The sequence below is a fragment of the Rosa rugosa genome, chromosome 6, assembly GCF_958449725.1.
Source record: "Rosa rugosa chromosome 6, drRosRugo1.1, whole genome shotgun sequence".
NCBI classification, from domain to species: domain Eukaryota; kingdom Viridiplantae; phylum Streptophyta; class Magnoliopsida; order Rosales; family Rosaceae; genus Rosa; species Rosa rugosa.
In genome coordinates, this window is record NC_084825.1 from 11,806,056 (window position 1) to 11,824,559 (window position 18,504).

An 18,504-nucleotide genomic window follows, 5' to 3' on the forward strand; every position below is an offset into this window, starting at 1 on the left:
GAGCTCCGATCAGAAAAAGCTTGCTGCACCGTGTAGCGGCGACGATAGGCCGAGTTGCTGCCACAGAAGGTTGCGCAAGGACTAGACGAAACGAATGCAAGTGGTTTCACGTCTAGAGGTGGCCGGACGGTGAAGAAATCGCCGGTGGAAGAAAAATAGCGATTTCCTGCGAGAGGAGAGAGAAGAGAGCTCGGGTTTCCGTTTTTGGAAACCTAAATATTTTCTGATTTTTTTTTCCAATTTTTCCTATATATCCCAAAATGGAAATTTTTTCCGATGGCCATAACTTCTTCATACGAACTCCGATTCTTGCGTTCCATATGTCCACAAACTCGTATCGACGCGCTCTACAACTTTTGTGAAGGAAATATTTACAGAATCCTAACGTATAAAAAGTCAACTCCTTTGACCCTTCGAAAATAAAACGTTTCGAGTAATTAATTGTCTGAAACACTTTCGCTCCACCCTCGAACAATGAAATCGTACCAATGAACACTATTAATTCCAGGAAATTCTGGGAAATTAATAATGAATTTTTGGGGTATTACAAGTAACCACGTGTTACCCCCATGACATACAATGGCAGACATACTAGAGCTCTAATTGAATCGTAACCAATCACCCGGCCAAAGGCTTGGTATCCCGATATTCCACTCCCAATCACTATTGTGACCCTGGGTACAAAGACCAAAACATTTAAAAAGTCACTCAAGACTCAAAATGTTACACAACCTCAACACTTTCCAAAACAATATAATTGACTGCAATAAATATTGTTTTCAAAGCTCAACCCCCATCTCAAAAACAATATAGAAATCAATTTCGAAATATTGTTTTCACCCCTTAAACCACCAGCACAATTTGACAAGTAAAACTCTAAAAAAACTCTCAAATACGAAACGTCAATAATATAATTGTTTCCATTCAAAAGAACCAAAAATCAATCATTTCCTTAGAAAATAAAATCACAACAATAGCAACATCGAATTCACAAAACATGATAATTCCACCTCATTACACAACTGCACCAACATATATATTCCATGTAAATATATAAATACACACACACACACACACACACACACACGTAGTCACCCGCTCAGGAATGCTACTAATACCAACTATAGTTTACAAATACAAAACCCGTGAAACATTATTTTTTGGACTAAATACTTGTTACGCCCTATACTTTGCTCCATAAAACAGTTTAGTCCAAAATTTTTAAATTAAATAGGTTGGTCTTTATTCTCTCTAATTCTCACACAACAGGTCCTAAAATGACTATTATACCCCTCCTTTTCTCTCTCTCTCAATCTCTCTCTTTTTTTTTTTTTTTTTTTTTTCTTGCTCTCTCTCCCCCTCCCCCCTTTTATTTTTTCTTGTTGTTGGATCGGTGATGTCGTTAAGCTTTGAATCGTTGGAAGACGCGAAGGCATGCCTTGATTTGTCGCCTGCTGATGAGCACGATGGCGGAGTAGGTGTCGCCGGTAGGGGGGCTCAGACTGATCTAGAATAGGGTAGGTGGATTCCAAATATGTCATCTCAATCTCTCCTTGAGTCTTCTCTCTCTTCTGTGTCTTTCCTTGATATGAATTCGACGAACCCATGGAAATTTTTTGGGTATGAGACAGATGTGAAATGAGTGGGGGAGTACGAGTGGTGAAGTGTAATCGGGCAAGAGAGGAGTTGTAGCGATTGTGTTGTTGTAGGTGATGAGTCTCCACGAAGAAGAAGGTTTGGTTGCCCAGAGAAAATTCTGGGTACCTGTGTATCGGCGTGTGGGCCATTTTCCGGTGTCGCCGGATGATGCGGAGGCAGGACCAGACTCGTCGGAGGCCCGTGAGTACACTAGTGGTGGAGGTGAGCTGCATGGTAGTGTGAGAGACCAGTCATGAAGGAGAGAGAAAATTCCAGATCCACTTTCTCTCTCTCCTCAAAACTTTCTGTCAAATTGAAACCCAGCAACTTAATTGCATGATTTTCATGTGAAGGAGATGAAAATCAAGAAGGAGATGTGAAGAAGATGAGCTGCAGGAGTTGCCAGAGCATTTGTGGGTCTTGTCATGAAGGCTATGGCGGAGGATCCTGAATCCCAGAGAGAGAGAGAGAGAGAGAGAGAGAAGCAGAAAAATAAATTTAAAAAGAGAGAAAAATTTAAAAAAAAAAAAATTGAGGGGTATAATAGTCATTTTAGGACCTAACTTGTTTAATTTAAAAATTTTGGACTAAACTGTTTTATGGAGCAAAGTATAGGGAGTAACAAGTATTTAGTCCTTATTTTTTATAATAAAACTTCATTTTACTTACGTATGAACTGTTGACGATCAAGTTCATATGATTTAAAACAAATATTTATTTCCGAAAATGATTTTACAATTTAATGATTAAACCGAACAATAATGTAACTCGGTTCATAAATAAACCACGTGAGATTTACTCACATCTAAATCCCGCTGCGTCTTCTCTTACAGCCGAGATAAAGTATAGAAACACACTCCGTCAATCACCTAAATAGAATAAGGTCTTAACTCAGTACACGATTTAAAACGAAAGCGGTTACACTTTGAACCGATCATTTGAACCCAAAACCGAAGATCTCGTCTATCGTGACAAAGCTTCCTCCAAGACCTCCCAAGATCTTCGAAACAATTCTAGGATCAGTTTCTCAAAATTACAAGACGATCCAGTGGTCGGATCCTCACATATCGCAAACCGAGAAAACTGAAATTACGTAAATCTAGAATGCTTCAATTTATCACAATATAACCTCATGATATATCTACAAGCTTGTACGACAAATAGGTGACAACCATGAAAACAGAACCCAAAAACTTGGCCGGATGCGCCGCCATCAGTGGTTGAGCATGGGGTTCACGCGAGGCCAGCAACCCCCAAATTGGGTGGCGAGCTAAAATCTTCTTCTTAACATGTACAAAAACTTTCACAACTAGCACAAAGTCTGAATCAAAGCCAATTGGCTGGAAAATACCTCAACAACTCAAGAAATCAGAAAATTTCCAGTTTTCCGATGTGCTTCGATTCTTCCTCCTCGCTTCAAATTGGTTCAAGCCACTTGGTGAGCATGATCAGCGTCTTCTGGGGTTTCCAAAATGACTTCTGGCGCAGCCTGGGATGGCCGGACGGCGAAGATATCAGCGTTGACCTAAAACTAGGTTTAGGATCGAGACTTCCTTGCTGCGCCGTGTAGCGACTGAGATGGGCGGAGATGCTACAACAGATCGACAGAGGAGGAAGAGATGAAGTGAATGGGATCGGTGGCACGTCCAACGGTGGCCGGATGGTGGAGTTATGGCCAAACGAAGATTTTCGTTGATTTTCAGTTTGGGAGAGAGAAAAGGGGTCCGATTTCTACTTTCAGAAATTTAGGGTTTTCTGAAAAATTACCCAAATTTTTCTATTTATATATCCCTAAATGGTAACTTTTTCCGAATGCCATAACTTCCTCGTACGAAATCCAATTTTCGTGTTCAGCATGTCTACAAACTCGTATTGATGCGCTCTACGACTTTCGTGAAGGAAGTTTCCACATAATCCTAATGTATAAAAAGTCAACCCTTGAATCAAAGCTTTCTGAGCGAATAATTTTCTAAAAAATCATCAGAAATTAATAATAAATTTTCGGAGTATTACATTCTACCCTCCTTAAAGAAATTTTGTCCCAAAATTTAAGCGCACTACCCAACAATCAGGTATGGCTAACTCATCCTCAAATCCAATCCTTGTTCCCCAGCAAGTAATGCTCTCGTCATTAAGCCTCCACAAGATCTTGAACAAGTTGATTTCCCTCGATCCAGGTTGCTCTGTAGTCCCGTCTAGACTACAAGCCGAACATCAACAATGGTCGCATCAACATTCCTTCCAACTGTATCACGATCAAACACACTGGATCCCTTGTAGTTTTCATCTCCATCATAGGTACATCAATATGTTCCACATAACAGGAAAGACTAGGAGATAACGCAAACCCAAATCCCAAATCTCCACCTCCCACCAAAATCGCAACAGGTTCAGCTGATCTTAGTCTTAACTGCACTTTGAAGTTCAAAACAAATGCCCTCAACACAACCTCTATCACTTAATTCACCCGATCAGTCCGTCACACAATCTGCGGATAAAATGCTGCACCCGTAGTTCGAGTGACCCACGTGGCATTCTAGGATAGTCTCAAAGCTTCGAAACGAAACTTGCCTAGATCCACAAATGATATCGGCACCCTACCTATTATCACGACACTGGTCATCCTCACCACACCACTTAGTGGTAACACGACCATCTCCTAGATTTCACCCCCGTACACAATACAACGACGACTCTGTAACTATTGCTCTATACACAAAATACACAAGAGTCCAGACTCCTATCATCACAACATTATCCGTATCACTTCACTGATAATGCAACTCTACAACTACAAGAATTTGAAAACGAAACTTGCAATTCAACCCAAATCAACAATACAACATTTTTTTCATAGTCATCACTTCTCAAAGTCACAAAAGTCTTCCATATACCAAAACCACACAGAAAACTCATTCATAAAAACCAATAGAGCATGCATCACGACTCAATAAATGTTCTACTACCTCAGAACACAAAATCAGGCTAAGGTCTAACCTCAACCAACCCACACATATATCATCACATGACATTACACTCACACAATCAAACTGGTAGAGAATCTCTACCATTACAACAAAGAAGGATGTCTCACGCAACTTACCACTCATAACAACACTCTAAAATAGAAATCACACGCAAGAGTCTAACCACAACAGTAGGCAAAATTCAACACAAAACAAACATAACAAAAGGAGGTACACTAGTGTTACACATTACACTAACATGAAATTAAGATTGATAAGGTACATTTCACACCTGAACTTCGCTAACTAACAGCAAACACACTAGCCTGCCCTATGAGGCAACTATCTCTGCTGTGTCCCCTGGCCACTATCTCGAGGTCAGGTACACTCTCTGGCTAAAAGGTTTGTCTGGCGACATCTATAGCATACTCTGCTCTTCGCCTTCGAGCACACACTGGCTGGATGGCCCGCAACTCCGCAGTTGTAACATCTCAATGGCATAACCTGCCGAATAGGTATGGCCCTACCAGGTTCAGCTGCAACTTCAGTTGGAGCCTGCTGATGAGTCCTCTACCTCTTCTAGGACCCACCCTGAGTACCTAGCGCACTACTGCTCTCCGCAATTGCCTTTCCATTTCCTTGGGAATCCCCCATAGTAGTCATATCCCTTTGAGAAGTCAAAAGTTCATGCTCAAATACCAAAGCACTAGCAAAGATAAGTGTCACAGTAGGCAACTGAAAAGGAGCCACCCTATCTCTGATCACCAGGTTCAGTCCCCGTTGGAACTTCCGAGCCAAAGACACTAGATCCATCGACCTAACAAACTAATACAACTATGAGAACCGGGCCTCATAGTCCCTGACACTCATAGTCCCCTGAACTAGAGTAATGAAGTCATTCTCCAATCTCTCCCTCACTGAAGTAGAAAGGTACATGTCCCGAAAGAGTTCCACAAAACCCTTCCAAGTCATGGTGGATATATCCCTAGTCCTCAGTACAAAATCCCACCACCATACGGCCTCACCCTGGAGGAGGAATGTAGCTGTAATCTTCTTCTCCATGTCGGTACAAACGACCATATCATAGTAGGTCTCCATGTTCTCGATCCATTGATCGGCCATCAAGTAATCTGTACCACCCTGAAATGCCACTGCCCCCAGACTAATGACCTCCCTAGTCAGTCTAGTTAGGTGAGTAACATCAACTGTCTCAACAATAGGTTGCACCACCTCTTTCTCAAGATAGAACTCCTCCTGAGAGGTAACTATGCTTCTACCCCTGGTCCTGTCTCTCTGAGGATTCATCACCTAAGGAGCATAACAACACTTGGTTAACACTTGTATAAAACCTAAACACATGAATAAGTCATATACAAGAACCGCATTAACCAAGATACTAACACAAGGAGGATACACTTCTATAAATACAATCCCCTAAGTCTAACAAGAGTTCAATCTAGAGGTTCCCATTCCTCAAAGACTACAACTCAAGAAGCTACACAAAGCTCCTACACTTCACCTACAGAGCCTACCTATGCTCTGACGACTTAACGTTCTAGACGACACTTAACACTCTCACATACCCCATGACTATATCAATACCGAAGAGTATATAATGGGGATCCGTTGCAGACGGGGCATCACTCGAGTAGTACAGACTATCACCAAATATGTATCTTACGATCTGATACCAAACTGTCACGCTCCGAATTTTAAATAAAGAAATTCGAATCCGATATGCGATGATTTAACAAGCACAAGCAAACACTTAGAAATTTTTTCATTTAAACTAAGCAACAAAACAAACCGAGCTCACAATGTTAATACAGACTCGTTCTTTAGAGTCACATATTATATTACAGAGAGTTTACAAATTAAACTGAACAACAATTCAATAAATAAACACACTCACTACACTCACTACTCAGCGGAAAACTCAAACCAAAAGCATACTTCTACGTCCAAGCTAAGACAGCAAAAACACCTTAGCTTCGACGACTGTTACTCTGACCTGCACAATAACCCCTACACCATGGAATAGTTCACCGGGTTGAAACAACAAACCCGGTAAGCTTTTGCAAGCTCGTGTGAGTAAACCTAAATAACGACAAAACACTTTTCCGACTCAAGGACAACCAATCGACACAAAGATTAATTCCAACATCAAAATCCTTTTCTTTTTACGGTGTGTTTGGATGAGAAAATTTTAAAATCCGTAGGAATTTATAAATGATGGAATCTTTAACTCCATCAATCTAAAATTCCATTAATTGCAATTTCTATTGTTTGGTTGCATCTATTTAGGATTTGAAATGTGTAATAAATTAAGAAAGTTTAAAACAAATAAAAAGATAAAATAGAAAAAAGTCTTGTTTTGGAAATAAAAATTAAATAATGCAAATGAATTCGTAAATGACACCTATTTTGGTGGAAATTGAAGTGAGAAATTTAAATAACGAATTCCTTCATTTTTTTCCACAGAGAAATTTAAAATTTCCAATCTGATAATGCCAAACGAGAGAATTGGCTTTTAGGAATTATGAAATCCTCACTTTCAATTAAATTTCATCATTTTTTCCCTCATCCAAACACACTCTTAAGGAAAACACCAATCACCACCGTGACAACCAAATCATTTGAAATCTCAACAACAAAACCAAAACCATAGTAATCCCTGAATATAGTTTAATCCAGGAGATTACATTAACATCAAACAATAGGAATCATAGTAATCCCTGCATATAATTTAGTTCAGGAGATTATCTTAAAATCAAACAATCAAAATGAAAAGAAAAATCATACTAATCCCTGCATATAGTTTAGTTCAGGAGATCACATTAAAATCAAACAAACGAAATCATAGTAATCCCTGCATATATTTTAGTTCAGGAGATTACATTAAAATCAAACAAAAAGAGAGAAAAAGAAAATAAATAAGAAAATCAAACAACTCACGCTAAAGCCAAGAAATCACCCTTCCAAATAAATGATCACACGAAATGACTCGTTTTCAAAATTCGACATTCTTGCCTCTTAAGGTAACATACATCACTAAAGTGATAAAATCATAACTCACACCATAATATGAAAATCAAGTCCCTCCTCGACCAATAAAAGAAAGAAATCACTTGAAACTCTCTTTTAAAAATGTGTATTCATGAGTCACAAGTAACCACGTGTTACCCCCATTATATACAACAGACTAGAGCTCTAACTGAATCGTAACCAATCATCCGGCCAAAAGTTTGGTATCCCGATATTCCACCCTCGGTCACTACTATGACCCTCGGTACAAAGACCAAAATATTTAAAAAGTCATTGAAGACTCAAAATGTTACACAACCTCAACACTTTCCAAAAACAATATAATTGACTGCAATAAATATTGTTTTCAAAGCTCAACTCTCATCTAAAAAACAATATAGAAATCAATTTCGAAATATTTTTTTCACCCCTTAAACCACCAGCACAATTTGTCAAGTAAAACTCTCAAATACGAAACGTCAATAATATAATTGTTTCCATTCAAAAGAACAAAAAATCAATCATTTCCTTAGAAAATAAAATCACAACAATAGCAACATTGAATTCACAAAACATGATAATTCCACCTCATTACACAACAGCACCAACATATATATTCCATGTAAATATATATATATATATATATATATATATATATATATATATATATATATATATATCTGTGTGTGTGTGTGTGTGTGTGTGTGTGTGTAGTCACCCGCTCAGGAATGTTACTAATACCAATTATAGTTCACAAATACAAAACCCGTGAAAAATCATTTTTTATACTAAAACTTCATTTTACTTACCTATGAACCATTGACGATCAAGTTCATATGATTTAAAAGAAATATTTATTTCCCAAAACGGTTTTACAATTTAACGATTATCGAACAATAATGTAACTCAGTTCATAAATGAACCACGTAAGATTTACGCACCTCTAAATCCCGTTGCGTCTTCTCTTACAGCCAAGATAAAGTATAGAAACACACTCCGTCAATCACCTAAATAGAATAAGGTCTTAACTGAGTCCACGATTTAAAACGAAAGCGGTTACGGTTTCAACCGAGCATTTGAACCCAAAACCGAAGATTTTGTCAATCGCGACAAAACTTTCTTATAGGTTTCCCAAAGTCTTCGGAACACTTCTAAGATCAATTTCTCAAAATTATAAGACGATCTAACGATCGGATCCTTACGGATCACAAACCGAGAAAACTGAAATCACGTAAATCTAGCATGCTTCAATTTATAACAATATGATCTCATGATATATCGACAAGCAGGTGACAGCCATGCAAACAGAACCCAAAAACCTGGCTGGACGCGCCGCCATGTGCTGCCTTCAGTGGCTGAGCGTGGGGTCCACGCGCCGCCGTCGACCCCCAAATTCGGTGGCGAGACCTATGCCAAAATCTTCATCTCAACATGTACAACAAATTTCACAAATAGCACAAAGTCTTAATCAAAGTCAATTGGCCGGAAAATACCTCAACAGCTCAAAAAATCGGAAAACTGGTGCTTTGATTCTTCCTCCACGCTTCAAAATGGTTCAAGCACTTGGTGAGCATGATCATCATCTTTTGGGGTTTCCAAAATGACTGGTGGCGCAGCCTGGGATGGCTGGACGGCGAAGATATCGGCGTTGACCTAAAATTGGGTTTAGGATCGGCACTTCCTTGCTGAGCCGTGTAGAAGCTGAGATGGGCGGAGATGCTACCACATATCGACGGAGGAGGAAGAGATGAAGCGAATGGGACCGGTGGATCGTCCAAAGGTGGCCGGACGAATATTTTCGGCAATTTCCGATCGGGGAGAGAGAAAAGGGGTCCGATTTCTATTTTCAGAAATTTAGGGTTTTCTGAAAAATTACCCAAATTTTTCTATTTATCCCAGAATGGTAACTTTTTCTGAAGGCCATAACTTCTTCATACGAACTCCGATTTTCGCATTCCACATGTCCACAAACTCATATCGATGCGCTCTATGACTTTCGTGAAGGAAGTTTCCACATAATCCTAATGTATAAAAAGTCAACCCTTGAATCGAAGCATTCCAAGCGAATAATTGTTCGAAATAATTTTGCTCTACCCTCGAACCACGAAATCGTACGAATGACCAACTTAATAATTTCTGAAAAATCATCACAAATTAATAACGAATTTCCGGGTATTACAAAAGTCTAATTTGCATCTTTTAAGTGACCACACGTATTCCTTTCCACAAATGATTGATTATTGAGATCTATCTTGAGACATATGTTCACCTCCACGTTCTTCTTGCCCTAATTAAGTAGTTTTAAGTCCAAAAACTATGACCTATTTTGAATGTAATCCGGACGAAATTTTTTGTTAATTGCGGTCCAGTGACTAGACATCCATAACAATATTACTCAAAACAATCAATAATTTATGAGTCAATTAATTGAGAGTTAATGTTGCTTTTCAATTAATTTGGTATTCATAAAAACCATGCCAATTATGATATGTCATCATCACAACAAAACCCTTAATTGATGCATCGTCATTAAAAAAAAATTATAACTTAAATAAAATGATTGTACCTTACCATCATTTTTGTACACCCTATATATATCTTGTCTCTTTTCTTCTTCTTTATTCTCATCACTTTCTTCTTGTTTTTACACCTTCATTATAGAATTGTCATGTTGTTCAACTTCATTATACAATCAAATAGATATTTCAGATGGGTATACATAAGAAGATTTCGATCCATCTCAAGAGGTAATATTCTACATTTTGTATATCTACCTTTGCACCTTCAAATAAATCCTACAATGGAGAGATATTCTGGAAAGAGAGATGCATTTTTCATATCTTAAGGGAAAGGCAAGTTGCTATGGTTTTTTTTTTTCAGTACCTTTCGATTAGGAACAATGTTAAAACTAAGTTGCTCTTTTTTCATTACCTTGTGCATAGATATGTTTGCAATTTTGATACCTATTACAAAGGTAATTTCTTAATGGGAAATGCAAGCTGCAATGATTTTTTTTTTGTACCTTTTTATTAGAAAGCATGTTTAAATTACCTTGCTATTTTTTCTTTAGCTTGTGCATAAACATTTGCACTTTTCATACCTATTACAAAAGTAGAGTATTGTTGGTTTCTTTTTCCTTGCCTATTAAGTAGGAATAATATCAAAACTCGACCATGGACTAGTCTATTACTATATCTCTAAGTATTGTTGTGTCAACGACGCTACTTAGTTTGTCTTATTTTTTCTTTTTTGACTCTGTGATATAGATTTGAGAATTTATTAACCTTTCATGTAGGTATACATGCTATGTTTACATAGACTGAGCTGCCATATTATTTATTATAATTTCCTTGAGTAGATTTTATGAAAATTAAAAATTTAAATATTAAAACTGAAAACAAAGTCTCCAACAGATTTGAGGGACCCTTTGGGTTCGTGCGTTTGCGGTGCAGTGGATTAGTCTCGCTTTGCCTGGCTTTCGCCGCAATGTCGGTGCAGGTGTCCTGACGCTGGGATACTGACAGGACCGCCCCCGGATTCCACCTTGGAATCCGAAGTGGACCTGTGTAGACCAAATAAGAGAAAGATTCTATCGAAAATTTGACGTAACCTCCCCTAAAAATGGACTGCTCAAAAACCTGTAAATCAACAATACACTTCTAATATCATAAATCTCCAATAACTCCCAAATATGACTCCTTGTCTCTCACAAAATCAACTTTCACTAATCAAAGAATAGATAAAACAAAGTGTCTCGTCCAATATTTACATGCAATTTCAATAGACCTCAATTTACTTATGGCATCTCAAAGCTCCTCTAATTAACATAAGAACAACTACTAAGTAAACTATACGACTGATGTCAGAAGATCAAGAAGATCAAGTGGATGCATGCCCTTGACGTGGATATTGATCCGACCTCTGCAACGCTAACCTGGGCAAAACAGAAAAAAACCAAAGAGCCCCGAGAAAATCATAGAAAACGTGAGACAAGCTCAGTGAGAGGATAAAAATAATTGAATAGTTAAAATACTTTCCCAAAAATCTTATTTTCCTTAAAATCATTTTTTTCTTTCGTAAACCTTTGGCATGCAATTAATCACTTATAGTAAAAAGACAAGTTCAAAAGTTATAAGTCACGAATACTTTCAAATACCAATTTATAAGATAAACCTGTAACAAGATAAACACTTTGCTTTAGTAAGGTCTCAAGAAACCTGAAGGTAATAACTGGGGAGTAACTCGAAACTTGCTTGCAAGGGTAACTTAGTCTAGGGCATCTTGCATACTTCTAAAACTGAAAAGCATTACCAAACTTGTACCCAAAAACTGGTCATACACCTACAAGGATCTAAATCAAAATAGGCAGAGCGTGGCGGACAACTGGTCATACACTCATGTCGAGCGAACTCAACATGAGCAGAGCGGGGGAGGGGGAAGAACTGGTCATACACCTGTGCGCATCAGGCAGAGCGGGGGAGCTGGTCATACACTTGTGCGTCCGCCGGTACACAAGCAGAGCATGAGGGTATACGTGCACGTAACCGGAAAACTGATGAAGTATCGCTGTTTCTTGCTGAGGTTGGGTACTCGTAAGGTAAGTTGAAATCCAATTTACTTTGTCAAAATAGAAGGTTATTTCTTTTCGTATACGTAACAACATTTAAAACTTCATATCTAAAAGATCATTTAGAAAGGTTCTTTCTTTCCCAAAAATAAGCAATTTACTTCAAACGTAAATTTTAAAATTTCATCATGACCACAACAATTAATTTACGAGAAATCACAATAAACTTCTTGAATATTAAATAGATAATTAAAGAAATCAAATATCAAGAATTGAAGTAATTGCATGCATTTCTTTAAAACAAAGTCCAACTCACAATGAAGGGTGACTAGGTGAGTCCCGTCTCGGGAATGTCCACGGAAGTTTGCTCAACCGGATTACCTAGCCAATAATAATTTATAAATAAATTAAGCTCAATTCTGATAAACTAAGTAAAGAAACGTGAATGCATCCTAGCAAATCGTATCCTCTCTCTGACATAATGTCACCCAAGTCTTCCTATCATCAAATACTCATCTTAAGTCTCTTCCACTAGCTTCTCTCCAACTCCAACACCTCCAAAAACCATTTTTCCCAATTTATTCCCAACACCAAATTCTAATTTCTCATCCAAAATTCAACAATTATACTTGGGCTAGTAATAACACATCCTAGGAAACATAATAATGCTCAAAAACACTCAAAATGGCCATGAAAGGCCGCCGGAGATGGCGGAGCCGCAGTGGCTCATGGTGGCCGGAATCCCAACTTCCAAAATCTTCAAATATATATGCAATATTATACTCAAACGAAAGCCCATGAGATTTTGAATGACTTTATACCTTGGGGTTTCTCCAAAAAGTCGACGGTTTGGCCGGAAATCGGGAAATTAGCCGAGAATTATCAAACCTTCTCTCCTTCGATTCGTTGCACACAAGTGAAATTAAATTATGAAACTTATATGGATAGAAAGCCCATGAGGAGAGGAAGAGGATGGTGTAAAAAATTTGGCCGGATTTGGCCGGAATCGGCGCCGGCGACGGAAAAGGTGAACGGTGGTGGGTAGAGCTCGTTCTTGCACTCTCTCTCTCTCTCCTTGATCTCGTTCTTACGTGAACATGGATGGGGGGGGGGGAGGATCTGATCTAATAAAGCTAGGGGTGAGACGAAATGACCAAAATACCCCTCACACGAAAATACTCATAACTTCCTCGTTATAACTCCGTTTAACGAACCGTTTGCGCCTACACTCTCGTATTGTCGTGCTCTATTTTTCCATGCTAAGAAAATAATTTTTGAAACTCTATAAAAATAATTTCCTATTAAGAAGGCTAATTTAACGATACGATGAATTGAAATATCTAAATGCAATGCAAATAAATTAAGGGAAAGTATTTCCGGGTACGGGGTGTTACAGATACCACTACATGGGTGTGTGAATTACTAACAACTAACCCGATCAAAAAAAAAAGTCTCCAAATTATGAGATTTTGATTTATTTCCTTTATTTACCTTGAGGGGCAAAATGGACAACGAAAAAAATAGTTGGACAGCAATTAAAAATAAAAAAGGGGTGCGGCTATTGCCACCCTACCATTTTCTTTGTTCACCCTACTTGCTCATTACACCTTACATTTTAATTTCAATTATTAAATTTACTTATGTAACCCATTTCTATTTCCAAGAATATCCTTATATGACATATCTAATTAAAAGAGATTTTTTTTTAATGAAAATCTCGCAGTTAATTTGTACCAATAAAAAAATTATAATATATTAAAGTTTCGTAACAAAATCATAATCTAATTTACTTCCTTTTTTTTAATTTTTTCTTTCTACTTCAATGTTCATCTATTTCAATCTATGTCAAAAGATTAGTTAGTTAACAACTATGACTCTATGAGCGATGAAGAAGATATTGAGATTTTTCTTTCGTGTTTTAAATTTTTACTTTCGGTGTTCACAAAAGGTATTGCAAAGATTTTGTGTAGTTAACACTAATGATTTTGTGAATTAAATAACGAATTCATGATGAAGAGGTAACAAAAAAAGACAAAAAAAATAGTAATAAATGGAAATTTGGGTGGAGAAGATGAAGATTAATGTTATCCAATGAGAAATTAAGTAATCTTTCTATTTAATTCATTGATTATTTTTTTTATTTTTCCTTACAAATTTGGATTTTAGAAAATTAATGTACTTAGTAGTCATTTTACACTTGGATAATATAGTCTTTCAATAATTCAAATGTTTGTAGGGTGAACTAAGAAAATGGTAGGGTGGCAATAGACGCACCCATAAAAAAGTGGCCGGATTTTGTAAAATTGGTGTAGCAAATTAAACCTTGATTAAAATACCTCTTACATTAGGTTTTAGAAATTAACTACCTCGTCTTTGGTCAATTCTATCAAATTAACTAATATTTGGTCCATTATAAAAATTTGCATGCATGTTAGAGGATTAAACTCTCTCACTGACAACAGAATGAATAAAGGACTACAATAGTACAATAGTAGCCTACCAAACAATGGCCAAAAGCAAATGAATCATACGTACAAACAAATGTAGACCACATATACTTTCTTAAAAGTTTGATCTAAGAAAAAGATTAAAGGTCACGTCACATCAGTTTGGTGGATATCTATCTCATCCCTAATTGGATGCTTAGAGAGTGTCTCAATTTGAATTGGTTATGGTATGTTAACGATTTTCACATATATTCTAATTCATGTATTATTCATAACTTTGAGTTATATTACCATTTCGACAATCATTGTAGTAACTAGGAAAAAGTCTTCGTTAAGATATATAAGATCCTCATCAGAATAAAGTTGATTCTCATTTTGAGAAATTGAGTCCTAAAAGTGGTTACTGTATGTATATCATATGTTAACATATTGTAAAATTTATCTTATTTTGTATATGTTTTGTTTTTTCGTTTTTTATTATTTTTTTTAAAGAAATTTTTACTTCATGTATCTTCTCTTTTTTGTTTAATTAAATTTTATTGATTTTTACAGAATTAAAAAAAAAATATTACTTTTTTTTGGGTCTGAATAAGAACTTCATTAAGCCACAAGGGCGAGAAAAAGCGAACTACAACATAAAGAAGAGGAAGCTAGGAAAAACAACTAAAACAACAGCAAGCTAGAGCTAGAAAGAAAGATACGAAAGCAGGACAAGATTCAAGGAGGCCCAGGGAGGCCGTCATTCCATTCTGGAAATCAGAGAGATTGGTGGGGGCCCTGCCGGCCTGCTCGCCCAATCTTGAGAGCTAGCACAACCTCAGCTTTGCAAGATTACTTGCTTAAAACTTAAAATATCAACGGGGCTAAGTATTTCACTACTTAATTGTTGACGAACTCTTTGATTCTTGAAATTAGGATTTCAGTTTGCGCTTCCGTTTGCGGATCCATGTCCACAGCAATCTTGTTAAGATAAAAGCTGTGACTCACCCCAGTGCTAATCAGGAGCTCCACATTCTTACCAGCCTTCTTCATGGCCTCATAGTACTCCATCTCAGTGTCCACCATGATGTCTCTCTCTGCCACGCACACAAGGAACCGCGGCAGCTGCAGACTTTCCAACGGTGGTGCGCCGGAACCCATCGGACACGTAACCGGATGGTCCTTGGTGGACCCCACCGGCAGTGCAAAGCTCAGGAACTTGTCCACCATGTCTAGAGTAAGCATAGGTGACTGTGGCTGTTCCAGCTCTGACCTGCTCCTCGATGACTGGACAAAACCAGGGTGGATAAGAATCCCGCCGGATAATTTCGCCGGACTCAAATCCAGCTTCCCTGCTCTTGCAGCCACTTCATGGACTATGTTTCCTCCTGTGCTATCCCCCAGGAGGTAAACACGGTTAAAGTCTGCATGGTCGTTGAACCATGGTTCATATGAATCACCTCGAGCCAGGGACCGGAGCCAGAGGAGAGCAGAGAAGCCATCGTCGATCGGAGCCGGGAGACGGTGCTCCGGTGCGAGGCGTAGATAGACGGAGACGCATATGGCGTTGGCTGCACGTGCGAGGTTTGTGTACATGTGGTAGTACATGTACCAATCTGCTTGGCTAATGCAAAAGCCGCCTCCATGGAAGTGGAGAAATATGGGCAGACTCTCACAATCCTCCGGCTTTCTCTCAGGTAAGTAAATTCGAACTCGAAGGCCGGACGTTTCATCGATGACCATGTCTTTTGTCGCAACTCCGTCGATGAACTCAACGTGCGGTGGGACTGGCTCTGTCATGAACTTGACGTCAGGGGGTCCCGTCCATGTCCGGTCGACTGATCCGTCGTCAAAGAGCCTAAGCCAACCGGAAACCTCATCGACCACTTTCTTTTCTTGGACCATGATTAGTTTCAGTAAGCTTTTGGTGGGAAAATGACCTATGGAAAATGCTCCATTATAAAGAGAGAGTCTGGGATAGATCGAAAATGCGCAAGCGTCCCCATCTGTCTGGCCATGTAGGGCATCTCGGAACTAATCAAAATAAAGTCTTCTAAACAGAAATAATGAAACGAAGACATCGATCACCTACTTCTTCTTTTTCTAATTGGGGTCGAAAGGGAGTCGCAAATTTTTGAATAAAGTAAGACTCAATGACTAAACAAGTAAACAGACCTTTGCTGGACTTGCATACGATTTCCTTTTTGATGCGCGTGGTGCACGTGGACACATTTGGAGTAATGTATGACCCTATATATGATTACACAGATGGTACCAAAACTTTCAATATATATCCGATAATTTTCGAACGGTGAATCTCCTAGATGCTAATCTTTATTTATTTTAGTTCGAGCCAATTGTGCGTAAGAAAATTACATGTAACTTAGACATACACATACATGAAAACACATGCATGCTTTTATAATCAATCTTAGATATGAGATCGAGATATGAACATACCTGGAGAAGTCATCCAGAATGATGAACAAGCTCAGTCTTCTGCTCTGTACAAACTCCTTATGAAGTTTCTAATGGGGTAGACGGTTTTCTTGCATATTTAATTTGTAAGAGCAGGGACTAGCTTAATATAGGTGTTTTAAGATTGAATTCCATCTATTAGGGAATGTCAATCATCTTCTAACATATACCAACTTAATTGGTTAAAGCATTAATCTTTTTTTATGCCAATAATAAATTGTAAGTAATTAAGTTACATTCTGATAAATCTCTATAATTTATGATTAATATCACGAATTAATTTTTGGTTTGAGCTAATATTTGTGCGTATACAAAATGAACATTATATTAATATGAATTTTTTTTTTTAAATTTTTTTATGAGATAAATAATGGCTCTATTCAGATCTCCATATTTACTATTTGAACATCCTTTAATATTTTTGTACATCAAATTTTCAATTTTGCCCACATTCTTTTTTTCACTTCCCACCTCCTCCACCTCTCTCTGCGATGTCATCACCAAGCTTCTGACATTATTTTCTTACAAATAATAAAGTAGCAAATTAGAATAAAGTAAGACTCGATGACTACTTGGACCTTTTGCTGAACTTGTATAGGATGTTCCTTTTTGTAATGCACGTGATATATGCAGGTCAATACTATTGGACACAATTACATCCTTAAATTTAAGATCCTGTATATCCTGAACGGTTCACGTGGTTCCTTTTATACATTTTTTCTTTAATTCAAATCTTTCTTTAGACATGATTAATCATACAAATATAGTTTTATTACCTAAGAAATACAGATTTGTTCAAGTAAAACTCTATTTTGTGTTTGGCCCAAACTCTAGATTACTTAATCTAGTGGTAATATGGTTACATTAGAAGGATCTAGATTTCTATTCAATGTACGATTACTTTCCTTGTATGATTGAAATTCTATGCATTGTAATCCTCTATATAAAGAGGCTCCTATTATCAATGAGAATACACAGCGATTTTCTCTCAATTTCTGATTTCCTAAAACATGTTATCAGCACGAAGCCCTAACCCTGAAACAAATAGCTAAACCCTAATTCAAGAAGCTAAAAACCTTGAATCCGAATACAAAACCTTGAAGCCTTTTCTGTCTCCACCTCAAACCTTGAAGAAATCAATCCCAGGAGCCCAGAACCGGCGGCAGATTCACCGGAACCGGCCGGAAAAGCTTCGAACCGGTCTCCAGAAAATAAAAATAATCTCTGACCGGTTCACATAGTTCCAGGTCACCTTCCACCTTCATAGTTGGGCAATACTGGCATCAGAGCTCCGGAATCCTTCACCAGAAATTTCAATTCCAGAACCGGCCGGAAAGTAACTGAACCGGCCACCGGAATTGCAGCAGACCCCTGAACCGCCTCGTCCAGCACCCTCGGCAGTACC

General features: G+C 37.9%; 1 protein-coding gene and 2 long non-coding RNA genes across 4 annotated transcripts in view; all 3 read right to left on the bottom strand.

The window, feature by feature from the left end:
- The window catches only part of LOC133717817 (uncharacterized), a 72,641-nt gene that overhangs the window by 48,833 nt on the left and 5,304 nt on the right, over nt 1-18,504 (bottom strand). The gene's annotated exons all lie outside the window — the stretch shown is intronic.
- On the bottom strand, nt 11,319-13,280 carry LOC133715758 (uncharacterized). Its single transcript, XR_009849203.1, has 3 exons — nt 13,017-13,280; nt 12,512-12,576; nt 11,319-11,562 (listed from the first exon to the last, which is right to left on the bottom strand). It is a non-coding gene; the product is annotated as an uncharacterized LOC133715758 (long non-coding RNA).
- LOC133717671 (carboxylesterase 15-like) lies at nt 15,232-16,827 on the bottom strand. The gene has a single exon (XM_062144382.1). The coding sequence runs from the start codon at nt 16,524-16,526 to the stop codon at nt 15,522-15,524; it is 1,005 nt and encodes a 334-aa protein (XP_062000366.1). The 5' UTR covers nt 16,527-16,827; the 3' UTR covers nt 15,232-15,521.

Bases quoted from the DNA above. Each gene is read 5' to 3' on its own strand.
- LOC133717671 (XM_062144382.1), bottom strand. From the start codon at position 16,526: ATGGTCCAAGAAAAGAAAGTGGTCGATGAGGTTTCCGGTTGGCTTAGG.